This window comes from Octopus bimaculoides, chromosome 3 (assembly GCF_046866305.1).
Source record: "Octopus bimaculoides isolate indiv1 chromosome 3, ASM4686630v1, whole genome shotgun sequence".
NCBI lineage: Eukaryota > Metazoa > Mollusca > Cephalopoda > Octopoda > Octopodidae > Octopus > Octopus bimaculoides.
In genome coordinates, this window is record NC_142930.1 from 99,261,401 (window position 1) to 99,289,251 (window position 27,851).

The window sequence follows — 27,851 nt, forward strand, 5'->3', positions numbered from 1 at the left end:
CCATTCTACTTATTTTAGCATTTATTAAATAATTTAGTAATAAATAAATAAACTAATTAATAACATTTATTACTTTTATAAGCACTATTATATTGCTGAAGATTGAGTTTTCAGATTAATTTCTGCCACATTCCTGATAGAAATCAGACCTGTTAAATCCAACCAAGCCTTCCTTTGGCTATTTTGAAGACGACGAAGGCTACAAGTGATTTGGTAAAAATAAGGTTTTGTTTTTTTTGTCCTTCCTGCAAAAATATAAATACACAGCAATTTGAGATGTGTCACATAAAGCATTGCATAAGAAGATATTTTAAAATAAGAGATAAAAAAAATAAAAAATAAATATTCAGTCAATAATTGTTTTCGTTTTCACAAAGTAATTAGTTATGCATATGACCTTTCAGAAGAGCTATGTCACATAGATAAGGAAAAGTATATTGCAAACAAAACAAGAGATATTCTTTATAAAATATTTATACAAGTCCTGCTTACAGTTACCCTTCAGATATGTAGGTATACACAGCGAATTCTAAATACTAGTTGTCTGTTTTGCAATTTAAATTTTAAATCGCAGGAGTGGCTGTGTGGTAAGTAGCTTGCTTACCAACCACATGGTTCCGGGTTCATTCCCACCGTGTGGCACCTTGGGCAAGTGTCTTCTACTATAGCCTCGGGCCAACCAAAGCCTTGTGAGTGGATTAGGTAGACGGAAACTGAAAGAAGCCCGTCATAATATGTGTGTGTATATATATATATATATATATATGTATGTCTGTGTTTGTCCCCCCCAACTTCGCTTGACAACCGATGGTGGTGTGTTTACATCCCCGTAACTAAGCGGTTCGGCAAGAGACCGATAGAACAAGTACTAGGCTTACAAAGAATAAGATAAACTGCCCAAAGATATCTCTGCTTGTCTTTTCATTTCCTAACTCATGATTACCTCCCCTATATCATCATCATCGTTTAACGTCCACTTTCCATGCTAGCATGGGTTGGACGATTTGACTGAAGACTGGTGGAACCCGAAGGCTACACTAGGCTCCAATCTGATTTGGCAGAGTTTCTACAGCTGGATGCCCTTCCTAAGTTTATATAAAAATGTGAAGTTGCCTGCCACTGTATCTACCAAACAATTATTATAAACCAACAAGAAAACTACTATTTGAATGCTCAAAAAGCAAGAGATAGCAACCAAACCTCCCTTAAAATGAATTTCACATCTTACAAAAAGGAAGGCCACATTTAACACTGTGGGCCCCTGAGGATACTGACAGTCTTGCTATAGGGGCTATACCAAAACAAAATTCTATAAAACGAATATAAATAATAAAATTTAATAAATTACGAATTGACATTAAAAAAAAAAATTATGTAATTTATTTTATTGTTTATAATAAAATAGATTTACAAGCGGGTATCTTCATACAGAGGTTAAAATAAGGTCTGTATAAAAAAAATAAATACATTTTTTGCTGCTGTCGGAAGCCAATAATCTCATAAGATGATCTTATAAGATAATCAGTAACAGTTACAATTAACTGTTATTTAGGGCAAATATTGAATAACAATTATAAACCCAAATTTAATTTTCAAAAATTTACAGAATATATTCTCTTTCAATTTATATGTTTGTGTGAATTCATGTGTGTGTGTGTGTATAAAGATAGGTAGATAGATAGATAGATAGATAGATATATGACATTCATAAATTTCTTTAGGGTTACTCAAGAACTGAATGAAGAATATTTTATAAGTAGTTTAATTATTGGTTCAACAAAGTTCCATATAATGGAAAAAGAAAGTATATTAAAATAACATTTTTTTTCCTTTTATGTTTTAGTTTAAAATATTTTTAAAAATATTACCACATATTCTTCATTCAATCCAAAATTAGTTGTTAAAAAAACTATACATTTAATTTTGTTTTTAACATCATAACTAAAGCTATTAATACTTTACTTAGCTGACCCAAGTAAATCGGGGGCAAAACTGTTAGAACATCAGATACAGAAAACTTTGCAATGTTTGTTTCAGCTCTTTGCATTCCAATTTTCCAAGTGACAGACATAACCATCACTTCATTCAGCATCACAACCTGTTTAATGGCCACCTATCTTAGATACCCAGAATATATAAAGGATCATGAGTATTGCTTTTCATTCTATGATTAGGTGTTAATAAAAAAAAAAATTCAACCACTCAAAAATTCTATATTGATGAAAGTAAACAAATATCCATGACTTATGTATGCTAAAATCAAAACTTCGATTTTAGTGGTATGTAAATTTGAGTGGTTCATTCTGGCAGTGGAATTTATGATTGTACATAATAACATGATCAATTCACCACACATCAAGTAGCTATTTGAATGCATCAAGTATTCCACTGGATACTCGATACATTCAAATCATATGTTGTCGTTTGGCCTCAAATGAGGTTTAACTGATCAGATCTATGCTTAAAAGCATTCCAACTATGGCCAACCCAACTATTTTCTAAGACTAACTAGGACTTCATTATCTAAAATAAGCATCACTTTTTAAGACAGCATGAGATGCTTTGAAAAATACTAAACTGCAAGTATCAAGCAACCAAAATAAATCTTTCTAAAAACAATTCAAAAATATAGAAAAAAAGACAGGCAAAAGAACAACAAAGAGGGTGTATTAGTTTGACACTCAGGAAAAATAGAAAAAGTCTTTGATGTTTCAAACCTATGCTCTTCTAGAAAGAAGAGTGAGGAGGAAAAAAAGAGAAAGAACAAAATGGGGAGAAAAAATATGTCCAAATTAACGGTTACACATGTTGAATTGACCAGAAAAGAAGTGGCTGGAGGCATGAGTGGCAAGGGAGACGACAGTGGCCAAGCTAAAGTGTGTGTGTGTGGGTGGGTGAGCACATGGATGTGTGTATGAGTATGTGATGCTAATGTATGTGTGGGTGTGTGAGGCTATCTGATATGTGATATGTGTATCGAATATAAGTGTGTATGTGACTACTGTGTGCATGTATATAATGTGTTTGTGTATGAGAGCAAGTATGTGTCCCTGCTTTCAGTTAGTGTGTGAATATGGGGCTGTTGGATAAAGTGTGTGTGTATGAAGTTAGTGTGTGCTTGTGTGTGTATTTTGTTTGTGTATATGTATGTGTGTATGAGGCTATCTGATGTGTGTGCGTTGTAGAGGAGTGCATACGAGTCAACATGGATGTAGTATCAGGTAGAGTAGGGGTAACAAAGTACAACTAAAGTATCTTTAAGCACCCACTCACTCTCGGAGTGGTTGGCATTAGGAAGGGCATCCAACTGTAGAAACTGCCAAATCAGATTGGAGCCTGTTGTAAGCCTTCTGGTTCACCAGTCCTCAGTCAAATCGTCCAACCCATGCTAGCATGGAAAGCGGACGTTAAACGATGATGATGATGATGATGGAGCTAAACAACAACAACCATTTCCTACTTGATGTAGCTCCACAGTGTCCAGTAGTCAGTTATTCACTGTAGGTATATCACTTGATTACCAGAATACCACTTCCATTTAGCTGTACAGTAGCCATTACACTAGTTCCCAACTAGTACTAATTAATAACTGGATCAAACTGAATAATAATCATTGTTTTTGGAATAAGTGGTAGTGGTGTAGTGGTGAGGGGGGCAGCATAACTGACACCATTACGAAAACTGTGACATTGTATGATGTTCAATAATTGTTCCAAATGTTGAAAGGAAAGTCGTCTTGAGGGGAGAGGGTAAGTAAATTACATCAACCCCAGTACTTGACTGGTACTTTATTTTATTGATTCTGAAAGGACAAAAAGCAAAATTGATCTCAGTGGGATTTGAACTTAGAACATAAAGTGACTGAAGGAATATCATCAAGCATTTTGTCCAATGCACTAACCATTCTGCAAGCTCACCACCTTATAGTGTTCAGTAATTAACAGTAAAAACAAGGTTGTAGCAAGGATTCTCAGAACCCAGTCACACAGACACTTGGTACTACCATTTTAATTAAAAAGCTCCACAGGCCCAGGAAATATTGTACTCCATCACATCTACATCTAGGATGTCTGCTCCTACCTCACTTGCCATCCTTCTGACTAGAAACAATTTGAGATTATAAAAATCACTCAGTTCTTTGGACAAAGCTTCAAACTCCACAATTTCACACACAAATATATTTTTCTTCAACTACATAATCTTTTTTTTTAGGTGCAAGTGTTTGTTTGGGGGGGGGGGGTGATACAGTCACAGTTAATAGGATCAATTAGATGTTGGCTGGACTTTTGACCAAAGGGTCAATAGTCTGTTTTTCTCTGTATGGCCAAGGACCAGTTCCTTAAACTGTAGTTACATAGCAAACAGTTCAGCTAGAGCAGCATATAGTTGATAAGTGTTTTAATCAGCTTGCAGCATTGATAACAGTTATGTTGCATTGCTTCAACAAATTATGTCAATGATCACATCAAAATTGGCTCCTAATATACACGACTGACATTGATGTATACTAAGGGTTTACCTTGCACTGTAGAGGTTTTGCATTGGTAGTGAGAAGGAGGAATCTACCCTATATAGAAAGATTACATTGGATCATATCAGGAGGTAGGACTTTATACAAGAGTTCAATTCACCATACAATGTGGAGTGTCTGAGTTTAATCTGTGTTTCTAGGTCACCTATGCTGCACTTGATATACCCTCAATCAACTGTTGCTGATATATATGTATGTAAATACATACATATGTGTATACTAAATGTATGAGTATGTATATTTGTGTGTACATACACATGTATGAATTCTCTAGTTTGCTTTAGTCTTAACAGAGAAGTACATGTAAGTACATGTTGTATGAATTCATGTTCTTATGTGTTCATATATATGTAAGCATATATGAGAAAATGCATCCACAAGTAAGAATGCATGAGCCTTCATGTATAAACACATACATATTTGTACATGCTGATATAGACGTGCATATGCATGTGTATGCAAATGTATATTCCTGTGTGCATGTCTTCATGTGAATGCATATGCAACTTCCTTTCTGTTACTTCTTTACAACCATTTTTCAAGGTAGAACACTTAGTTTCATAATTATATTCCTTTTTCAACTGCTACCCACTTTACCACAAAGCTGAAACACTTTCGTGATTCTTTTCAATTTTTTTTTCTTTTGCATTGTGGTAGAATCATGGTAAACATTAAAAAAAAAAAAAACAGATACACACTTGTTTTGTTTTCTTGTGTTAGTTTTTGTTTTGTTTTGTAATAGCATTACATACAACTGAGCATCAAAAAAATGTCTTCATGCACCTATGATCTGATTACTGATGTTACCAATTGCATCAACTTTCTTTTATTCCATTTAGTAAAGAAACAATGGAGGAAACATAATTAGATGCCTTGGTGGGGCAGGGGACACATACAAAGCAACAGATGTAGTAGTCATTATTATTTGGTGAACAGTCTAACATTAACGTCATAAGCATTGTGTTTATACCAACACACACATAAATAAATATATATATATATGTGTGTGTGTGTATATGTGTGTGTGTGTGCGTGTGTGTGTGTATATATATATATATATATATATATATATGGCAGTGGAAATATTTTAACCAACTAGTTCTTCTCGAGTATTTAAAACATAAGAGCTTACTGAAATGGACAGGCTAGAATAGCTAGAATCATTTACATTCAGTGAGGCTCAATCTTTTCTTTACTACTTTGTTAGTTCCTGCCTTCATTTGCAAGTTGGCACATGGGTTTTAGGGGTAAAAAGAAGGACCGTGTCTAAGTTAATTTAAACAAAATTCTTATTCAGCAAAATAAAGTTCACAAAACAGAATATGATTGTGTGCCACAAGAAGAAAATGCAAAGGGACCTTACACTGTCAAAGATGGTGTGTATTTTATATTTTCCTTCTGACGATGGGCCCTGACTTGAAATATAATTATCTCCCACTCACAATAGACAGTCTGTTTCATAAATTTTTGTTGAATTGATGCTTTTGCTAACACAGTCAAATATTAGTCTCCTTGGATTCTAGCATTTCATTAAATATATAATCACAGGAGACAATCTGGACATAAATATAAGGAAAGAATAATCTGCATAATAATGCATATAAATGAGGAATATTAAAGACCTGACGGTGGGGAAGAATGAAAGCTTGATAAAGCAAAAGGAAGTTAGAAACAGGAGAAGATAGTCTTTCAAAGAAGAACAGCATATTTACTCAAATATGACATGAATTAACTTGAATCAGCATCTTCACTGTTCAAATTCTCTTCATCATCTGGTTCTGTTAATCCAGGAACAGAATTTTCAAAAAAATAATCAAAAGCATAATTCTCAGAATCTTTACACGCTCTAAATTTTTCCTTCTTATCTTTGTCAAAACGTTGAACCTGTGAAAAAACAAACAGTGAATTCCTTCAGAATTGACATTTAACTGTTAGGATCATCTGATCAATGGTTATCAATAAACAATTTACATAGGATAGTTTCTACTTGAATAAACAGGTAGGACGAGCAACAGCTTAACAAATTCATAATAATTACACACTATGTATGTACTACAATTGATTTTTTAAATACTGAATTAGGAAGATTTAATAAAATAACTGCAACAGTTCCTTATCTATTGGAATATCTACCCAGAAAGTAGAAAAATGAAAGTAGCGCTAGTTGGAATTGAGAACATAAAGGGATGTAACTAAATACTTCAAACTATTTTGGCTGACATTAAATTCAGCCACCCATGTACATCAAGAAATGCTAACATTCCTGGCAGTAGAAAATTTTTAACTATCTCTAATAATGTCTTTGTGTATGAACTCCCACCATTAGCATCACCACAAACTGAAAAAAATCACTGGCTCTAATTGTTTTAAATGAAAAATAGAACTAAATCTTTGTGGATAACTTACAGCATGTAGAAAAAGTGAACCTTTGCCTTCAAAATGAAGATCTGTGACACTATTGAAAAGTTCTTCAGGAGTGGGAATATCTGGTACATTATTGCTTTCAAAGAACTGAAAAAGAAATGTTAGAAAATGTCAATATTTTTCAAGTTCAGCAAAAGAACTACTGATAAGAAATTTCACCTGTAGCTTTACCATTTAATCCAGCCATATCCATCCCAAATATTTTACCTGTTTTATGTTAAAACTGACCAGATCCAACCTCTCACACCTACCCTACAATGTCATTCTAAAAATATACAAACACACCATTGAAATCTTGAAGCTACAGGATAATGTGATTAATTCAAAACAATGTGAATAAATAAGCATTACATTTGACAAAGAAATCTAAACGCTAAAGAATTAAACCACTCAGCTCCAACACAGCTACTGCTAATTTTTCAAAAACTTCTTCTATGGAGAATCCACTAGTCACAGAACCCAACATTACCATACAAAAATATTATATTACAGGGCATAACCATGGCTAAGGGACTGAATGAAGACCCCCTTTGGTTCATGGGATTGCACCAAGAAAGTTACCCTCTGAGGCACAAGTCCAGGCAAGGTTGTTTATGGAAGACCAGCAGTTGCCCATGCATTCCAGCTTCTCTTCTCCATGCTACTGATGTTATCCAAGGGAAAATCAAATGCTGATATAGTTTGGCTGAGTGAACTGGAGCAATGTGAAATAAAGTATCTTGCTCAATAACACAACACACAGCCTGGTCCAGGAATCGAACTCACTACCTCATGATTGTGAACCTGACATTAACTAATGAGCCATGCACCTTCATTATAACTACCATTATATCATATTCTGTCAACATATACTGTCCATTTATGCGCTAGTGAAGTCATTGTTAGTGTATCCATTGATCAGACCTTTCAATGCTGTTACTTTTTCCACTCAGCTGCCCTCATTCATCTTGTATTGTGTCCAGCTGACTACGTTCATTCATCCTTCTCCTGTTGCAATAGATCCCTCACACTCTCTGCATCAAACTTGTAACACAAACCTCCTACATATAGCATTTGTATACATTATTATATTTCCTCTCTAATGACCCCACTGCAATAATGGTGGAACTAATAATATTAAAGACTGAAAACAATAACATCACATCTGTAGATATTTATAGAGTAGAATGGAAAATGTAAGAAGTAGTGCAGTTTGAATAAAGTTTGAGGAAACTTACAATAAGGTGCATTGGCAAAAATCATTTACTGAAGTTAGAAACTGTCTGCAAGTTTAGATGCTATTTGGGAGATTAGAATATTAGTGTTTAAAGCAAAGCCTTTTACCAGGGAGAACTGTTTGGCCCTTTTTCTATTGTTGTTATTTTTTCTCTATTGAAATACACTGCATTTGTTTCAATAAATGTTAAAAAATAATGAAGAATTTTGTTATAAATTATCTGGTGTTTAAAACATAAATTACCAGGAAATTTCAATGGACGGTTTTAATTTAAATCACTTTGAAACAGGAAATTTAGAACGAAGGATGGTCTCCAATGAATTGGTATCAAAACGGTTGAGACAACACCATGTACTTTGCAAATTCCATACTCATATTTTCCCTACATCATACACACTTGCTTAAATTTGTCAACGTTATTAAATGTTTGGTTCGTTTGTTGCATGATATCCCCTGTAAGATGAGCAAAATTCAAGCAGATAAAATTTTATACTTACTTTACAAATGTTGAAGCAATCTCGCAGAAGAAATTCCATTGCTGAAGGATGGCTGAGCTCAACAGACTGGCTAACGTCTATTACCCACACAATGTTGTCATGCCACAACAAATTATATTCACTGAGATCAGCATGGACTAAATTACACTTGTGATACATATCTCTTAAGATCTGAGAAAAGAGAGAAGTAAAGTAATATTTCACTGAAGAAATCACACTTAAGTTATCAACTTTATCTTACAAGACTCATTTTACTACAGACAGTTTTAAATATAGCATTCATAATTGAAGATATGGCACGGAGGCATGTAAAAAGCACCCACTGCACTCTTGGAGTGGTTGGCATTAGGAAGGGCATCCAGTCATAGAAACCGTGCCAAATCAGATTGGAACCTGATGGAGCCCTCCAGCTTACCAGTTCCAGTCTAACCATCTAATCCATGCCAGCATGGAAAGTGGATGTTAATAGATCAACATGGCTCTACAGTTTACAGTAAACACAAGGCTTGATTCCTATAGGTGATGTTGAAACTTTTTAGCCTTCAGTATATATATAACCATGTCTTCATACTGTGTAGACCAAGTTCTCTGAGGAATTCTAGCTTGTTACAACTTATTGGGTTCGCAAGAAAGTAATTTCGTTTTTTGCAAACAGATAGAGTTACAAATTTTTTGAATGACTTTTGTCAATGTTGTGATTTTTTTTTTCTTTTGACATTTGATAGCCATTACTTTTAGCTTACTTTAGAAGCAAATTGCACATAATTTTGTTTACAGCTGTTAGTTCAGTGTCAATTTTAACATGGAGTGTAAAAGCGAACATTTTCACTATATTTTGCTTTTTTATTTCCATAAAGGCAAGAAAGATGTTGAGGCTCACAAAGAGATATGTGAAGTTTATGGTGTTGATTACTTAACAGAACGCACATGTCACAAATGGTTTTAAAAATTCTGTTCTGGAGATTTTTTCACTCAAAGACAAGGAATGTTTTGGTCGACCTACTGAAGTTGATGATGATTGAATCAAAGCCATAAGTGAATCTGATTGTCATATAATTGTGCGAGAGATTGCAGAGAGGTTAAATGTGTCACACACAACAATCGAAAATTACTTAAAATGTCTTAGACTCATTAAGAAGTTTAATATTTGGGTTCCACATAAATTGAAAGAGAGTCACTTAACACAATAAATCACTATTTGTGATATACATCTCAAACACAATGAAATCAATTTATTTTTAAACAAATGATCACTGGTGAGGAAAAATGGATTGTCTCCAATAACATCAATCAAAAACGATCATGGTCCAAACCAGCACAAACCACATCGAAACCTGAATTGCATCAAAAAAAGGTCACACAGTCAATTTGGTGGGATTACAAAAGTGCTGTGTATTTTGAGCTGCTTCCAAGGAACCAAACGATCATTTCAGATGTTTACTGTCAACAGCTAATGAAACTGGAGGAAACAATCAGAGAAAAATGGCCAGAATTAGCAAATCGTAAAGGAATCGTATTCCACCATGACAACGCTAGATCACACACGTCTTTGCCAACTCATGAAAAATTACTGAAGCTTGGTTGGGAAGTGATGTCACATCCACTATATAGCCCTGATCTTGCACCATCAGATTACTGTTTATTTCCAAGTTTGCAAAATTCTTTGAATGGTAAAACTTTCAATAATGATGATGACCTGAAATTACACTTGTTTCAGTTTTTGGCTAAGAACCAGAAATTCTATGAACGCAGAATCATGAAGTTGCCAGAAAAATGGCAAAAGATCATCGAACAAAATGGAAAATATATAATTGATTAAAGTTCATTCTTTGTGTGAAAAAAAAAAATGGCTTTTATTTCACACTAAAAAACCGAAATTACTTTCTTTCCAACTCAATATAATTCAGATGGTTGATGTTGTGATGTCATGTTGGTGACATATAGCATCACTACATTATTTACAGAAGACACAAGGATGTTCTATTCCCATAAGTAATATTACACCTTTTATTTAGCTTCCACTGTGTATGTGTGAGCTCTATGTATGCGTTTAGTCAGAGGAGGAACAGCTATACCCATGGCCTTTGCAATAGAGTGCATCTGATAAATGTACCCAAAAGCTGGTATTTTGAATACAACTTTACAAAAAGTTGTTGCACAAAATTTTGATTTCAGAGTAGTTTAACAAAACTTTGGTTGAGCTTTCAATTTAAATGTGGATCATTTTAATACAACCAGTTTTGGAGGAGTTGATGACATAGGACCAGGTTTGGTACTAACTACATAGGATCAAAAATGTTACAAACCACTCATGACCACCTCAAAAAAAGAAATCTCTCTAATAAAAGGGGCAAAAAGAGCAGTGATTAAGTAGGTTTGTAGCTCATCTAGAACATGGACCTCACTTCTGCTAACAACTGCAATGTATTTTTCGATGGTAGTGGTGAAGCGCGGAAACCATCTGATAACGACTCCGTTCAGACAACTGTATTAATAATACATGCAATGTGCGAGTTGGAAAGAGAGAGACACAACTGAGTAGAAAGTTTGAGAGATGATTTATTGATAGCTTAACATGTGTGTCTGTGCTTGTGTCATGTATACAGAATAAGAGACAGGCCATTATGAGAACAAAGTGTATGTGTATATAGACATGATGTATGTGTGTGCGTTAAGTACATATAAGAATAGCAATGAAGAAGAAGGCAGTGAAAGAGTCTATAATGAGAAAGTTAGACAAATGTTCACAGACACAGGAATGAGAAATACCAGTTCGTAATCAATTGTATACGGTAATAGAAATACTGTATCAAGAAGTTGTGGTGATGATGCTGAGCCAGTTCGGTACATGTCGTACGAAGTTGTGGCTGTAATGCTGCTGCCTAGGTCACTTGGTACAGGAGTTCTCGAAGGTTATATATTCACTGTTAACCATGGCGAAGTAATTCACGAACAGTGCTATGTTAGAACCTGTGCAGTGCTGCTTGAGCTGTGTATGCTACATATTCATTGCAATTCAGTTACCCTTAATTCAATCATATTTACTGTTTTAATTAATGAAACAAATTAATAGCAGCAACAAAACAAACTAGAATAAACATACAACCATACCTTAATTGTTTGTTGAAAAGCACTTTTCAATTCCTCTGTAGTGAAGTTTGCATCCCTTAGTTTTGGTGCAGCTTGGTGACCATGACCAATAAAAGACATGACTAAGACATGATTTTTCAAACTAATTAGGGTGGGACATGGAATACCAAAGCGTCTTAATCTGAAGAGAAAAACCAAAGGCATTTTCAACTTTCTAATGACTGTCAGAAGTCAGAAGGGCATAGACTCAACAAACACCCATCAACCTCATGGTTTTTAATTAAAAAAAAAAACATATTCAAAGAGCAACATTTCATTAGCAAGCACTTTTCTTTCACACAACCCAAACAAAGACTGTTCTATCCCACAACCACAGTAAAGACTGTTCTATCCCACAACCACAGTAAAGACTGTTCTATCCCACAACCACAGTAAAGACTGTTCTATCCCACAACCACAGTAAAGACTGTTCTATCCCACAACCACAGTAAAGATTGTTCTATCTCACAACCACAGTAAAGACTGTTCTATCTCACAACCACAGTAACAACTGTTCTATCCTACAACCAAAGTAAAAGCTGTTCTATCCCACAACCACAGTAAAGGCTGTTCTATCCCACAACCACAATAATGGTTGTTCTATCCCACAACCACAGTAAAGATTGTTCTATTCCACAACCACAGTAAAGGTTGTTCTATCCCACAATCACAATAAAGACTGTTCTATCCCACAACCACAGCAAACACTTTTTCGACCCACAACCCTAACAAAAACCGTTCTGTTCTACAGCTTTGAGTGAATCTTTGCCAGAGTAGTAAAATAGACCCATCTTTACTAGTCTATTTTACCACTCCATCAAAGACCCACACAAGGTTTCATTACAAATTAAGATCAACTTAGAGGAAAAATTGTAATTTTACATTCAATTTTCTATAGCAACTACATGACAGATTTTACAAATCTGCACACTTACTGGAGCAATAGTTTTTACTGTTGCATGGCCTTTATAGCAAATTAACTGTTCAAATTTACAAACAATCAAAAATAGTTATGACGTTTGACAGATGATTATATAACAAGCACCTTTAACTTTGGTAAAGTATGAGTGCTATGAAAAAAAGATATAGAATCAATGATACCTGTGTAAGTTAGCAGCTTCCTTTTTCGACCAACTTCTTATCACTTTACGTGGATTCTGTCTTCGCATAGCATTGTCCTTAAACCGACTGTCACCAACAAAATATTGCTTTCGGTTTTTGAATTTACTCAATGAGGTTTTAAATACTTTAATGGCACACACCTTAGGGCACGTCTCTGAATCTCTAGAGAAGCAAATTAATTTATATGTTTAAAACTTTACGAAAGAACATTTAACTTTTTTTTATTATTAAAACAATATTCATTTTGCACAAATTCAATCAGCATTAAAACTATCACCAAGTTCCAACAAAGATGACCTTTTACAGCGTTGAATAACCTCCAATAAGCAGCAGTCTCACAATTTCATCACAAAGCATTAATACTTATGACTAACAATTATACCTGTAGCTAAAAATAGCATCATCATAATCATCGTTCTTTTATGTCAGCCTTGGCAAGCTACATAGGTTGAATGAGACTTATCAAGACAGTATTCTACAGCTAGATGCTTATCCCCTTGCCAATTTTTACTTGTTTTCAAAGACAGGTATTTTCATTTCACTGGTCTTCAAAAATCAAAACAGCCAAGTTACAAGGAACACAGCTTCTAACTGATGTAAATAAGAGTCACCGTTTTTGCTCAAACACTATCAGAGTGATGATAAACAACATTTGAACACACACATACACACTGACATACATGCACATATATAATTATTAGGTTGTCTGGAAAGTTTGTGCCGATTTTTAAAGGAAAGAAAAAGTTCAATAAATACTTGCCATTACATTTTTAATCAACCAAATATGAATCATTTTGTTGCACAATGTATCTCCATCTTTCCTTTAACTTGAAAATACCCTCTTCCCAGAATTGAGGTGGTTTCATGGCAAATAAGTCGAAAGGTAAGCTACTATAAATCGGCATGAACTTTCCGGACAACCCAATATAATGGGGCTTTTATAAAACTTTAGGTGGAGCCTGAACAAATTTCACTTCTAAGATATTTCTCTGCTTAAGGCTATAGTAGAAGATAATTGCTCAAGGTGCCATACAGTGCAAAAGAACTCTAAACCAAGTGGTTGCAAAGCAAACTTAACCTACTTAACTATGCCTACTACATATGTATATATGACATTTAAACTGGTCAATGCTGTCATAAACACGTTCAATATATATATATATATATATATATCACAGAGCATGATAAAAAGCACAACTGAGAGAAAGTTGACTTCAGTGGTGATCTATTTTAAAAACTAAATTAAAACTAACTTTGAGTTCAAATCTCACTGTGGCCCACTTGGTTAGTAAACATGAACAATCGCTTGGTTTAACACCTGATATTGGTTCTCAGGTGCCTTTAGTGGAAACACACTGATGCAGGCATTTGAACCGGGTTCTGGGTTGAGCATAACTTCTTCCCTTCTGTCCACCAGTCTCAGAGAAGAAGAAAAAGATAAGAAAAAGAAAAAAACAAACACTGCCCTTCCCTCCCTGATTAAGCAATAAAATATACTTGGAGATATTGATGATATGCAGCTTTTGAAGATTATTGCTGATAAATATGATTTCATGTCTTATTTTTCTAAACAAATCTACCCATCTATATCTCTCTCTTAACATGCTGCTTCACTGGGTTACACAAAAGTGTTACAAAACTTACTACAGATTCACAACACAAAATATAGCACCACCTCCAATCTAACAAGATGACACCCACTACAATAGCAACACCAACCTTGATACCCACTAACAGCTACATTAAACTACATGTTAACAAGATATCACTGACTGATAACTATTTTAACCTACATACTAACAAAATATTCAACCATAACAACAGCTTCACTAACTTAGACACAAACGGACTGTTGGCTCATAAGAGTAACTATACTGAACATTTCAAACCGAGAATTTTATGTAAAGTGAAAAATTGCAGAAAGTAAAATTACATATAGGTCACAAGGCAACAATTTTGGAATGTCATACAATTGACTCAAGATATGATTAGTACTTTATTAACCTCAGAAAATATATAGTTTACTGAAAATTTCTTGCATTGGATACAAGGGTCTTGGTAGGTTTTTATAACATGCCTTGTGCCTCCAAGCAATCCTCAGGCTCTGGGCATGTGGTCTATTCAACATACAATAAAAACACCAGTACCATCTACATATATAAAATCACAACCCGATACTTGTAAAGGAATAAAGGAGCTTTCACAAGGTCACTCAATTGACTAGAAATCAAACCTTCAAATTATGCCCCACTATCATGAATAGAGGAAATGACACATTAGATAGATCTCCAATAGATAGATCTATAAGACAAGGATGTTCACAACTAAAATGCCTTAGATCAGAGGTCCCTTCAATCAGAATTGACCTGGGGCTAAACAACAACTACACAAAAAAACACAAAAACAAATGTAATTTTGCCAGCATCAGAAAAAAAGCAAAGAGTTACTAACCCAGACATTGGTAAATTATTATCTTTTGTGAACTTGCTTTCCATATATGAAGCCAGATTTTCTCCAGCATCACAATACAGGACAATAGATTCTTTACCAGTAGAGATAATTCCTAGATTTTTCTCAAAAATGCCATTGTTAATCATTTGGAAAAGAATGAGATGTGTATCATGATCAATAGCTTCTATCTGCAATTTAGAAATAAAAATACAACTAATAATAATGGCAAATATATGCCACAAGGCAACAATTTACAGAGCTGTAAAGTAAACTCAGGAAATGACTAGTACTTTATTAACCCCAGAAATATGAAAGTTAAAGTCAGTCCCCATAGAATATAAACTCAGAATGCAAAATGATAGAATTAAATACCACTAGGTATTTAGTTTTGCACTTTCTTAATATTACACTAACAATTTCTTATATAGGTACAAGGCTAGAAATTTTGGTAGGGAGAGAACACTCGTTTTCAGTGACCCCAGAGCTTCGTTGCTCAATATTTTATATAAATAATGAAAGGTTAAGTTAACTTCAGAATGCAAAGGGCTACAACTAAATACTGCAAGGCACTTTGTTCAAAACATAATTCTACCAACAAACTGTTCTTGCCACAAGAATAATCAGTTCTTTTATTAGCACTAAATGGCAGATGAATGAACATTACAAGGGCAGTTTACAAAAATGTGGAGGTTTACACTGAAACTGGGTGAAATAAACTGAAAGTAATAGCATACAATGTTGCAGGTGTATGTTAATGTTCCAAAAAGAGCATCACTATGTAGGGCAAATCAAGGTCCCTAAGTTCAGGATTACATTGGCTACCAAGGATAAGTGCCCTCTTCAAGTTGCCATTCTCTAGTCGACACACAAATGCTGAATGTTGGCTTATCTAGCTAGGGCATTACTCTCACACAACTTTCAGCAAATTTACTGGAGAGCAAATGGAACTTGCTTAGCCAAAGAAAAAAAATCTGTCCTCAGTCTTTCCAGTCATGTTCACGACAAAGCCTCTTTTACCATAGGCACCAGACAACCACTTGCCATTCACAGCCAGAGGAAGACAGCGAGGTGATCTTCAGAACAGATTTAGTTGATGACCAAATCAAATGAGTCAATTGTTGTTCAATAAAATTCCACAACTCAGAAGTTGAATGAGTGCATGCAGAATGGGTCTTAGCAATGACTAGTGACTGAGACCTTTGGGGATATGCTGTGCTTGAGAAGACCCATCAAGCCAAGTGAAATCATAGTTGTGGCCATTGTTAGTGTCACATAACTGGTACCCATGCCAGGTGCATGTAAAAAGCACCTTTCAAGCATTGGGCCTCACAGAAGCAATGTGGCCGATGCCAGTGTTGCGTAACCTGTACCCATGCTGGTGACATGTAAACAGCACCTATCAAGTGCTGGGTCTCATAGAGGTTATGACAAGTGACCAAGGTTTTTGGCAATATGCTGTACTTGAGAAGATGACCTATCAAGCCAAGTGAAATCATAATTGTGGCAGATACTGGTGTAACACCACTGGCACTCATGCCAGTGGCATATCTAAGCACCCATTACACTCTCGGAGTGGTTGGCATTAGGAAGGGCATCCAGCCATAGAAATCATGCCAAATCAAATTGGTGCAGCCCCTCAGCTTACCGTTCAACCCATGCCAACATGGACAACAGATGCTAAATGATTATATATATATATATATATATATATATATATACACACACACACACTTATGAACTGTTCTGAAATCTCGTGACCTTAACAAACATCTTGCACTGAGAAATTCAAATAATAAATAATAATAATCCTTCTTTCTACTATAGGCACAAGGCTTGAAATTTGGGAGAGAGGGAGCTAGTCGATTACATGAACCCTAGAGTATAACTGGTGCTTATTTCATCGACCCTGAAAGGATGAAAGGCAAAGCTGCCCTTGGCGGGATTTGAACTCAAAACATTAGGACAGATGAAATGCCACTAAGCATTTTGCATGGCGTGCTAACGATTCTGCCAGCTCACCACCTTAATAATAATAATAAAAAAAAGCTACATACAGCTGTAGAATGTTCTTTCTTTTCATGGACTTTGTTGAAACGTTTATTCATGGCAGAACTGTGCACACGTAACCGGTTGTAAACATCGTTTGGCAGTTTTAAATTCATACCTTCACCATCACCAGACTTATCAGAAAACTGAAACAATATTTAACAAAGTACAGTTAAGTAGAAGAAACAATGTCAGAACATACAAGCTATGTTGAAGACAATATATTAAATGATATCATTGAAAATATGTGTGTGGTAACAATTCTAATTAAATACACTTTCTACAATTTTGAAAATAATCAACTGTTTGAAGGATTTAGCTAATTAATTTTAATTATTATGATAGTGTTTGGAATGTAACTTAACAAAAGAATTTTATATAAAAGAATAATGGATGGCTTAGATTTAAATATGTAATGTTTAAAACAAAGATTTGTATTACAAAATTAGAGATAGTCGCTAGCATCATGCTATCAAATGGGTTGCAAGAACCCCCTTGTTTGTCAGGGTTAGGAACATAATCATTGAAGAATTATCTCAGAACTGAAAAATAATACCTCACCTCAATAAGTTTTGATGCATTTTTCCGCCCACAAATCACAGCATCGTGTTTGGTTGTAATATTTTTACCTTTCCCTGAGATGCCACTTTGACCAATCTCAGGAGGAGTTATCTCTAAAGCAATTAAAAATCAACAGAATTTTTTAATGATTTCATCAGCAGAAGTAATTAAATCATTTAAAAACAAATAAAAATAACAGAAAAAGAAATTTCAAGCTACAACAGCTAACTGTAAGAGCTGCCCTTACAGTATTGTATATTTTATGGTTACATCATAAAATATATACTACTGTATTTAGTAGAATTGATAGAGCATTCAACAAAATATCCTAGAGTATTTAATTACATTCACCTACATTGAGTTCAACTCCGACTTCAGTCAACTTTGCTGTTCATCTCTTTGAGACCCAGTCAAGTACTGGAAGCAATTTTTCAAAATTTGTGGTTTAGTACTAAAAGTTTGAAATTATGTTTCATTTCACAATGTGAAAACAGATTTGAACAATACAAATCCTTGCTTTGAACTCTACCATACATTGTTATGACCTACATATGTTGGTTTGAACTATATCATACAAATACATGTGATATATACAACTATATCAGATACTGTTTTAAACTAAGTCATAGACTTTGAACAGTATCATATATTGATTTAAACAATACCATGTTTTGCTTCAAGTATCATACATTGATCAACAATGACACAGAATCAATATTTCTATGCACTGAACTGATATATAAGTATCATAAAATATATCCACACCATTTAAGAGCTAAATTATCACTGCATTTTTAAACTCTGATACAGCTATAACAATGCAATAAACATTGGTGAAATAAATTTACATATTTATAAAGAACTAGCAGAGATACCCGGCCTTATTCGGGATTAAAATGGCATAGATTTTTATTGTTTTACTTCTTTCATTCATGTGACTGCGGACATGCTGAAGCACCGCCGTTGGTCAAAGAAATCAACTACAGGATTTATTCTTTGTAAGCCTAGTACTCATTGTTATTTCTTTATTGCCCACAAGGGGCTAAACATAGAGGGGACAAACAAGGACAGACAAAGGGATTAAGTCGATTACATCGACCGCAGTGCATCACTGATACTTAATTTATCAACTCCGAAAGGATGAAAGGCAAAGTCGACCTCGGCGGAATTTGAACTCAGAACGTAAAGACAGACGGAATACCGCTAAGCATTTCATCCAGCGTGCTAACGTTTCAGCCAGCTTGCCGCCTTTACTCATTCTGCCTAGTACTCCTTTACACATTCTGCCTAGTACTCCTTTACACATTCTGCCTAGTACTCCTTTACTCATTCTGTCTAGTACTCCTTTACTCATTCTGTCTAGTACTCCTTTACTCATTCTGTCTAGTACTCCTTTACTCATTCTGTCTAGTACTCCTTTACACATTCTGCCTAGTACTCATTCTGCTAAGTTGCGGGAATGTAAACACAGCAACATCAGTTGTGAAGCAATGGCGGGGGTACAAACACAAGACACATGCACAAATAAACACATATATATATATACAATAGTCTTCTTTCAGTTTCCAAGTACGAAATCCATTCACAAGGTTTTGGTTGGCTTGAGGCTATAATAAGCATATATATATATATATATATATATATATATATATATATAGTAGCTGACATACCCAATAATTCCCAGGAAAGCAGGCTTATCCCTTGGTTCCATTCTCATAATTGTTTTGCTAATCCAGTAACAACAATGCAAAGTATGTAGCCCTTAAAATGTTTTTTGTGCATTTACAGAGAATACCAAACTGTCTTACAAAGGATCTTGTTTTTAGGAATTCCCAGTAAGTTATGAATACCCAAATTGTGAAGTCAGTTATGTACTAACATGAAATTAATTAACCTATAGTAAGAATTCAAATAAAGTACCCCTGAAAAGGGCTTTAATATGTTCCCAGAGTATATAGATTTTAGGAGGAAATACTAATAAGGTATGTATACTAAATCAGATATAAGATGATAACAATTCAAAGTAATTAACTGTGAAAAAAGGTTTTGTGCGTTCCCAGAGAATATTACCCTCAGCAGCGCAAATAAGTCACTAACCGAAATAAGTGGATCTATTGTTTAGGAGAATACTATTTACTTGTTTAAGCGTTGTATTGGATAAATTGAGAAAATAACTAAAATAGTTCAAATACTAAGAAATAAGCATACTGAAAATGAATGGGTTATTTCCCTTGGAGGTTATTTCCAGGAGGGAATGGGTTATTTCTCTTGGAAGCTTAAAAATCATTACTCCCACCATTCACTCACACCCAAATGTTATTCCTCCCGCCATTTACCCGAACATTCTTTTGAAATCAATTTATACTTAAAACCTCCCCAGACACATAGGCAATGTGCATGTGAAGTTTAAGTAAAATCGGTCGAGCCGTTTTGGCGCAAAACGAGGACATACCGATACACACACAAACAGACATTTTCAGTTTTAATATGTAAGATTGGCAAAAATTAGCAATAACATTTAGAATTAGAAAAAGTATAAATTTCACAGATGTTAAACTTATATGTATATACAAAACTGACTAAAATAATAGTTGAGAGCAACAGAATTATAAAAAGCAGGAAATAATATAAATTTCCCATGATTCCCAGTTTAATTATGAATCAATATTAACTAAATGAGTCATAATCGAAATTTATACTTTTCTGCTTTTTACTACTCTACAAAGATTTCAAATATATTTGCTATCATTAGTAGCACACTAATAAATCACTAAGATACCTCTTTTTTAAAAATAAATTTATTCTAGGACATCAGAAATAATGATGATGAACAAACCACTAGCATAAAAAAAAAAAGTTCAGAGAAAATGGACATGAATGCAAATTCAGCTAAACTTATTGAAAAGTATTTTCCCAGCATAAACTGTTCATATGTCATAAGTTACATATTCTTTTATATTTTACCAGTTTCAATTATTAGCATTATGTTCATGCTGAGGCATCCATTTTCTAGTTTTAGCCAATGTTAAATGTGTATGCATTCATGGTGTATATTTCTGTCCAGTCAGAGAGGGGAAAGGTAGTACAGTAATTCCTCGACTAAAAATAAATAGGTGAAAATCCGCGCAGTAGAAACAGTAACTGTGTGTTTTTTTTATTATTTTTATAATTTGTATATATTTATTTTATTATAAATGCAAAACAACACCATGGAGGAATCGACGTAAGCTTAAATAATAAGCAGTGATAGGTGAACCACAATATGGCGAGGGATTACTGTACTCACAAACCTTTATTTTTCTCAATGACCCCAAATGATGAGAAGCATGTAAATAATCTTAATAATAATAATAATTTACATGAGAAGCATGTAAATAATTACATGGTGGCATTATACTGAGCAACTGATTATATATACTACCCAAGAATTTAAAAGGTAAAGAGTCAGAACAAACACTGCAAACCATTTCATATAACACCAACAGTTCTAGAACTATATTTTACTGACCCCTTAAGGATGAAAATCAAAGTTGACCTTAGCAGGATTTGAACTCAGATCAGAGAAAGCAAGAACAAATACTGCTAGGCATTTTTTCCAATACTCTAATGACTCAACCAAACTACTGTCTTGTATGTTTATCTTTCGCTCATATTCATTGGTGAAAGATATAAAGATTGGTGAGAATATTGAGAAGTTAGTGTGATAGGAACAAAACCCTTGAGATATTTGTTCTTTGCTAAATTAGAGACACTCCCTTGTCGTTCTCACCATTAGAAATGCAGTGATCTAGTACTGGCCCATTGGAAACGTGTAACCAGCAATGCTATTATTCACCATCTACTGATTTTAAAAGAATATAAAAATAAATATTGAAAAAAAAAAACATTATGAAACTACTGAGCCAACAGAACAATGTTCAAACACAGGAAACTAATTTTAAAAACACTCTTACCCCATTCAGTCTTTTTACGGCCACCGAAATCATCATTATTATTATTCTCATCATCATCTGAGAAATCATAAAATTCCTCATAACCAGATAAAGGTGTTGTGCAATACTTTTCATACGATATAGAAACTGCAAAGAGAAAAAAAAATGGAAAATTAATAAAAATTTCAACTGGATTCAGATAGTTTGCAGATGATGTTACTATAGCCCTAAGTCAGAGTTGATTGAGCAGCCCTATGACCAAAAGTATTCCGGCTCTGATTATTCCAGTTGGGGAATAGGGCCAGATAGTGTATCTCAGACTTCATTATCTAAGATGTTCATTCATTTCTAAACCAGCAAGGTAAGTTTCTTTTGATTTCATTTTTTTATCTTATGGTTTAATCTATGAATTGTCAAACTGGTGTACATGCACCCCCAAAGAATATGGAAGAGAAACTGCAGTTGTCCACAAGGTTTGTAAAAACACTAGAAATTTGGAGTAATCACAACCAGTTAAATGCAACTTGTATGTGTAGAAAATGTGTGGGGTGTCTCTTCCTGTCTCCTTCTCATTATCACTGGGTTTGGGTTTTCAGTGTTGTTTTAAAACCAAAAATAAATTCTGAGCAAAACTGTCAAATGGGAATATGTGGATGCCTGCCTCACCGAGACTGAGCCAGGCACAAAGCAAGAAATTTTACTAAAGAGGGAGAGGGAGAAAAAGATTAAGGTTCCTAATTTAGATACAAGGCCAGCAATTTTTGAGAGGAAGAAGTTAATGAGTACCAACAACCCCAGTACTTAAATGGTACTTTATTTTATCAATCTCAAAATGATGAAAGATGAAACTGATCTTGATTTGAACTCAGGAGATAAAGAGCCAGAACAAATAGCACAAAGTACATTTCTCAACATTCCAACCAGCTTAGAAACAGAGATAATTAGGAGCTCATATGCTGAGAGAAGCATAAAGGTGGAAAAATAGAAGAGATTACAAAACTCATAGTTAACTCAGTTAACAGTATATACATTTTAGAAATAGAACTAATTATGAAGGACATACTACCTTTATTGTTACCATTGTATTTCCTTTCTTCTAACTTAATTTGCTTGTTATCCTCTTCATCTAGCTGCTGTTGTAGTATCTTTGCTAACAGCTCATCATTAGCCTCTTGAATTTCTTTGTCAGATTGTGCATCAGAGCCGCATGCACTAGAGGCCATAAAATTAACCAGACACTCATCAAAATCACTGGAGAGTAAAGAGAGAAAAAAAACATCATATTAAATTGCTGAACGTGTCTAAATATCATAGACATGAAGAAGTATATTTAATGGCAAGTAATTTTCATAATGAATAAATATTTTAAAGCAGGTTTACACTATTATGAAGAGTATTAAGTTGACAAAAAGGACAATGATTTCATAGAAATGGTATAAAATGCTCAGTAGTATTTTGTGATCAAATCAAGTCAGTGTCAACTTTGCTTTTCTTCACTTTTAGGTTAATGAAATAAGCTAAGTACTATACTGTAATCAACTCATTTGACTATACTCCTCACCTATACTGAGCCAATATCTAGTTAAAAAAATATTTGTAGTGCAAAATATATAAAATTGTCCTTCAAACAACTCAAGCATCAATATATATAATATGCTATGTGTATTTGTATATATGCTTTTTTATAAGCAACACTTAACCACTTAAAGCTCTGAAATTTGTTCTTTTTTATATGACTTACTTTCTAAATCATTTAACACAAACTAAAATTATTTGACACAAGCTGAAGTCATTCTGCTTATTTTTTATAATCTAAAGTACATTCTGCTGTCTTATCAATCTCAAAATGCTGAACAAGTATTCTTATGTTTATAAATTCTGGTGACCAAACTTTCTCCTTTTCTTGATTACAATATATATACATAATACACTATGTGTCATTAATATATATTTAATACACTAAATGTATTTACACTTATTCCATGATTAATTATTCTACTTCATATTTTCTACTTTCATGTCTTATATTCAACTTAATGACAGGTATCAAGTATTCAACTTTAGCCTAATTACTTACAACACTGCATGTGCGTAATTTTTGATCTAAAAAAACAGAGAACAAATAATTTGAAATTACAGAATGAAAATTCAGATCAAAGTGTGTTGGTGCTTTCTTATGTTTATACAAGAAACATTGATCATCAGGAACTTTTGCAGTGAATGTGAATAATAATGCTTATTGTGTATATTTGTAACTTTCAGATAGAAGTGTCAAATATGTTGTAAATGTGTAGCTTTTGCATAAACTAAACCCATTGTCCCTTGAAAACCTTTAAAAATTGTAGATAACCTACATATTCACACATGGGCACATGTGAATATGCATATATTTTGGTAGTATTGAATTAAATATACAACATTTGTGAAATTAGACGGAGTATTTATAGTAGAAAAAGCATGATGTAAAATAACAAGTGAATCATTGACTACAATATATTGTGCATATTAAAAACAATCAAACTTGTATAATAATTAGGGAGTGATAAATTTTTTTTTATTTTCCTGTTATTTTCACATTTTTAATAAAATCTTCATACTCTCATCAGCAACTTTTGTCATTGTTATAATGTGGATCCTCATCCACTTGTATATTATTGACAACATTGTAATATTCTTGTCACTACTATTATGCTGTGGTGGTATCCTGCATCTTATGATCTTTGACTTGTCTATCGCAGATAGCTCTGCAAGCCAATGATTTTGAAACGTCTACCTAGACGGTAACTCGAACTTGTATATAACATGTAATTGACACTAACTCCAACTGAGAACTCATATGACTACTACTACTGACCTCCTACAACAACTGACTGTCTGACTTTATAGTAGCTGGTTCATACCACTTTATCATATGGGAAGGGGAGTACCATTTTCACTACATCTCCCTTTTAGTTTTTTTTTTTCCTTTCAGAAGCAAGTAATTTTTAATTTACTTTATTCTTCCTCCTCCCTTTTTAGCGTTCCCCACCCCAAAAAAAAACTTAACATTTCTTCTTTTGGCATCTATGTGTAGGAACTCTGTATTGTTCTTTTTCTTCCACTTGTACACATGGGTTCAACCACCTATAATGGTGTTGGTACCTGGAATGTGTCATACAGCCATTTCATAGGTTCTTCTATTCTGTTTGGTTCATTTTCTATGAATCTCTTCTTCAATTGGTTTTTGTGTCTTTTTTCAGTACCTTTTCTGCTTTTAATTCCATACATAATTTTTCCTATGTACTTTGTAATTTTGCCTTCTTCTCACTTCTGTTTTCCATTTTTATACGACCTCATGTACACCTTATTACCAATTTGGAAAAATTTTGGATTGTCTTTCCTGGTACTTTTTCTTTCCTCGCCAGGTAACAGTTTATCAAAAACTGATTTCACCTTCCTTGCGAACATCAATTCTGCTGGTGAGCTTCCTACTGGTCTATTGGGGGTTTGGTGTCACCCTGTATACCCTTAGGAATTGCTGCAGAACGACTTCATCTGTGACTTCCTTGTTTGCTTTTCTCAAGGTTCTTTTAAAAATGTCCACAAAACACTCTGCTTGTCCATTTGATGTAGGACGGTAAGGCACTATCATTTTATGTTCTACCATGAACATTCGTAGAATTTTCTAAAGTCACTGAACACAAATTGTGTTCCATTATCAGATACAATTATGTCTGGGATGCCAAATCTCGCAAATAATTCATTAGTTGTAACATCTGTTGCTGTAACATTTATTTGCAACTCAACTAGACCCTCTAACAAGTTTTCTCCATAATTTTATGGACTTTTCATTAAATATGTACAACAAAAATTGTTACTCCTCTGTCAAGTTTTTAATCTCACCACGTGAAAAACTTTTCAACATCATCCATGTGAATTGTTTATTTTCTCATGAAAAAAATGTTTTTTTCAACGTTGTCTGCGTGAATTGTTTATATCCTCGTCGCCTTATGTTAAGGGTTTTTACATCACTAACATCTCTGATCAAAAACTTTCTAATCTAACAAATTTTATCTTTCTTGGTTGACTCAAAGAAATGGTAAAAGAACCAATTCCGAAATGTGGCACAGCAGAATGATGAGGTTGCAAAGCAAACTTCTTAAACTCGTTAATGTATTAGCTTTGACTGTCATATATTTCTTGAGCTGCCAACTCACCACCCTGATAATAATAATTGTTTCTGACCTAAGCACAAGGCTAGCTATTTTGAGGGAAGGGGCTGAATCGATACCGTCGACTCTAGTATTTGATTGATGGAAAGTCCTAGTCGACCTCAGTGGAATTTGAACACAGAATATAAAGAGCCGAATAAATACTGAAAGGCATTTTCCAAACAATAATGATTTTTATCATAGGCAAAAAGCCCTTAGGATAGAGAACAGTACTTGATTTTATAAACGAAGGATGAAATACTAAGCTGACTTCGGTGGGATTTGAACTCAGAGCACAAAGGGACGTAATCAAACAGTGCAAAGCATTTCATCATGGCTTTAACTGTCACTCACTACTCTAACAATCCTGTTCTCCCACATTGTTATTTTAACGTCGTAAAAAATTATCAATCAACATTTTCTCACAATATTATTTTAGTGTCCTAAACTACAAAAATTAAAGTTCGAAATGTTAACTGTACCCATCTCTGATATATCTTTTACACACGCCTCACGAAACGGATGTAAAAAAAAAAAAAAAAATAAACGTAATAAGTTTTCCACTCAGTGGACAGATTTTCGCTAATTTTATTTCTCCTATTAATAACGCTATTTAAACATATAGTACTGTTTATATATGTAGTTTATGACATAAAAATACAATATATTTGGCATGGTATCGTGTGTACATGAAAATAATGCCGTTACAGATGGCTTCAATAATGAAAGTATTGTTTGTCATGTACTTTAGTTAAAATAGAACACCCACATGGGTACTAACTCTCTAATAATAAATATTGATAAGAAATACTTCTACCTTGAAAGCTAATTATAATGTTTGATTTAGAAGTATGAGATAGTTGTAAATAGAACAATTATTTGTTAGTTTTGTTTTAATTAACCATAAACGAGGGTGCTTCTTTGAAGTTGCTCAATCTCCTAGAAAGAGTAGCCAAACTTTCTTTAACCTAGACCAAACAACATTTAAAAGGAAACACATTGGTGAATATAGTCCTGAATATAAACATATATAAAAAGACGGAGTGATTTCTGCTAGAATTTCTTTGATTAAACACATGCCCAAGCAGTGCTGGCATGAAGTTAAACAACAGCAAATATAATAGTGGTGTCAATTCTGTCCTAATTATTACTTTAAAAAATTACGCTATCTGCTTTCCAATCAAAGTACTTGATGTTATACACCGTTAAAATAATTTATAAAAATTATTAGAAGTCGGGGAGTTCACTTACGTGTTAACATCTGTTTGGCTCAGCTCTAAAGCTAGTTGCTCACTCATAACTTCAGTCAAGTTACATGGTTGCTGCCACGAATTCGAAGCTTTTCCCCATGGAGATTTCTTATTCCATGCATTATCTGTAGTAGGTGTGAGAGGTAATGAAACATCCTGGGACTTGTTATCACCATAAAATCCCAATACTGCTGGAGGAGATTCCGCTGAAGCAGACATGTTATTATGAAAAATTATATACACAATAAATTAAACAAGACACCACGTCCAGATGTATGACGTAAAATAGATTTTTTTTTCTTCGGTGGAAGTTGTCAGTTTCCTTTCCAACAACTACTTTTTTTTTTCTTTCCAGTCAATTCAAACTAAATGGAGAGAAGGGGACCCAGGTGCTTCTCAAACCCCCTTCTTGACAAGTCTTCCAGCCAAACTACAAAACGTAAATAACGCAGAGGCGTTAGTTTTCCTAACTTCAATACAGAAGAGTTTATTTATAGGCTAT

At 34.0% G+C, this 27,851-nt stretch overlaps 1 protein-coding gene across 2 annotated transcripts; it reads right to left on the bottom strand.

Annotated features, from left to right (window-relative positions):
* Window positions 1-48: 48 nt before the first annotated feature.
* On the bottom strand, window positions 49-27,851 carry LOC106876715 (serine/threonine-protein kinase RIO3). 2 transcript variants are annotated; one of them, XM_014925386.3, is made up of 12 exons: window positions 27,351-27,851; window positions 22,976-23,160; window positions 21,931-22,056; window positions 17,978-18,090; window positions 17,425-17,562; window positions 15,371-15,558; window positions 12,899-13,081; window positions 11,780-11,939; window positions 8,669-8,839; window positions 6,938-7,042; window positions 6,244-6,415; window positions 49-245 (listed from the first exon to the last, which is right to left on the bottom strand). In XM_014925386.3, the coding sequence occupies exons 1-11, from the start codon at window positions 27,566-27,568 to the stop codon at window positions 6,260-6,262; spliced, it is 1,743 nt and encodes a 580-aa protein (XP_014780872.1). In that variant the 5' UTR covers window positions 27,569-27,851; the 3' UTR covers window positions 49-245; window positions 6,244-6,259. The 2 variants fall into 2 exon arrangements, with proteins under 2 accessions (XP_014780872.1, XP_014780870.1); XM_014925384.3 differs by lacking the exon at window positions 49-245 and having other exon boundaries at window positions 1,371-6,415.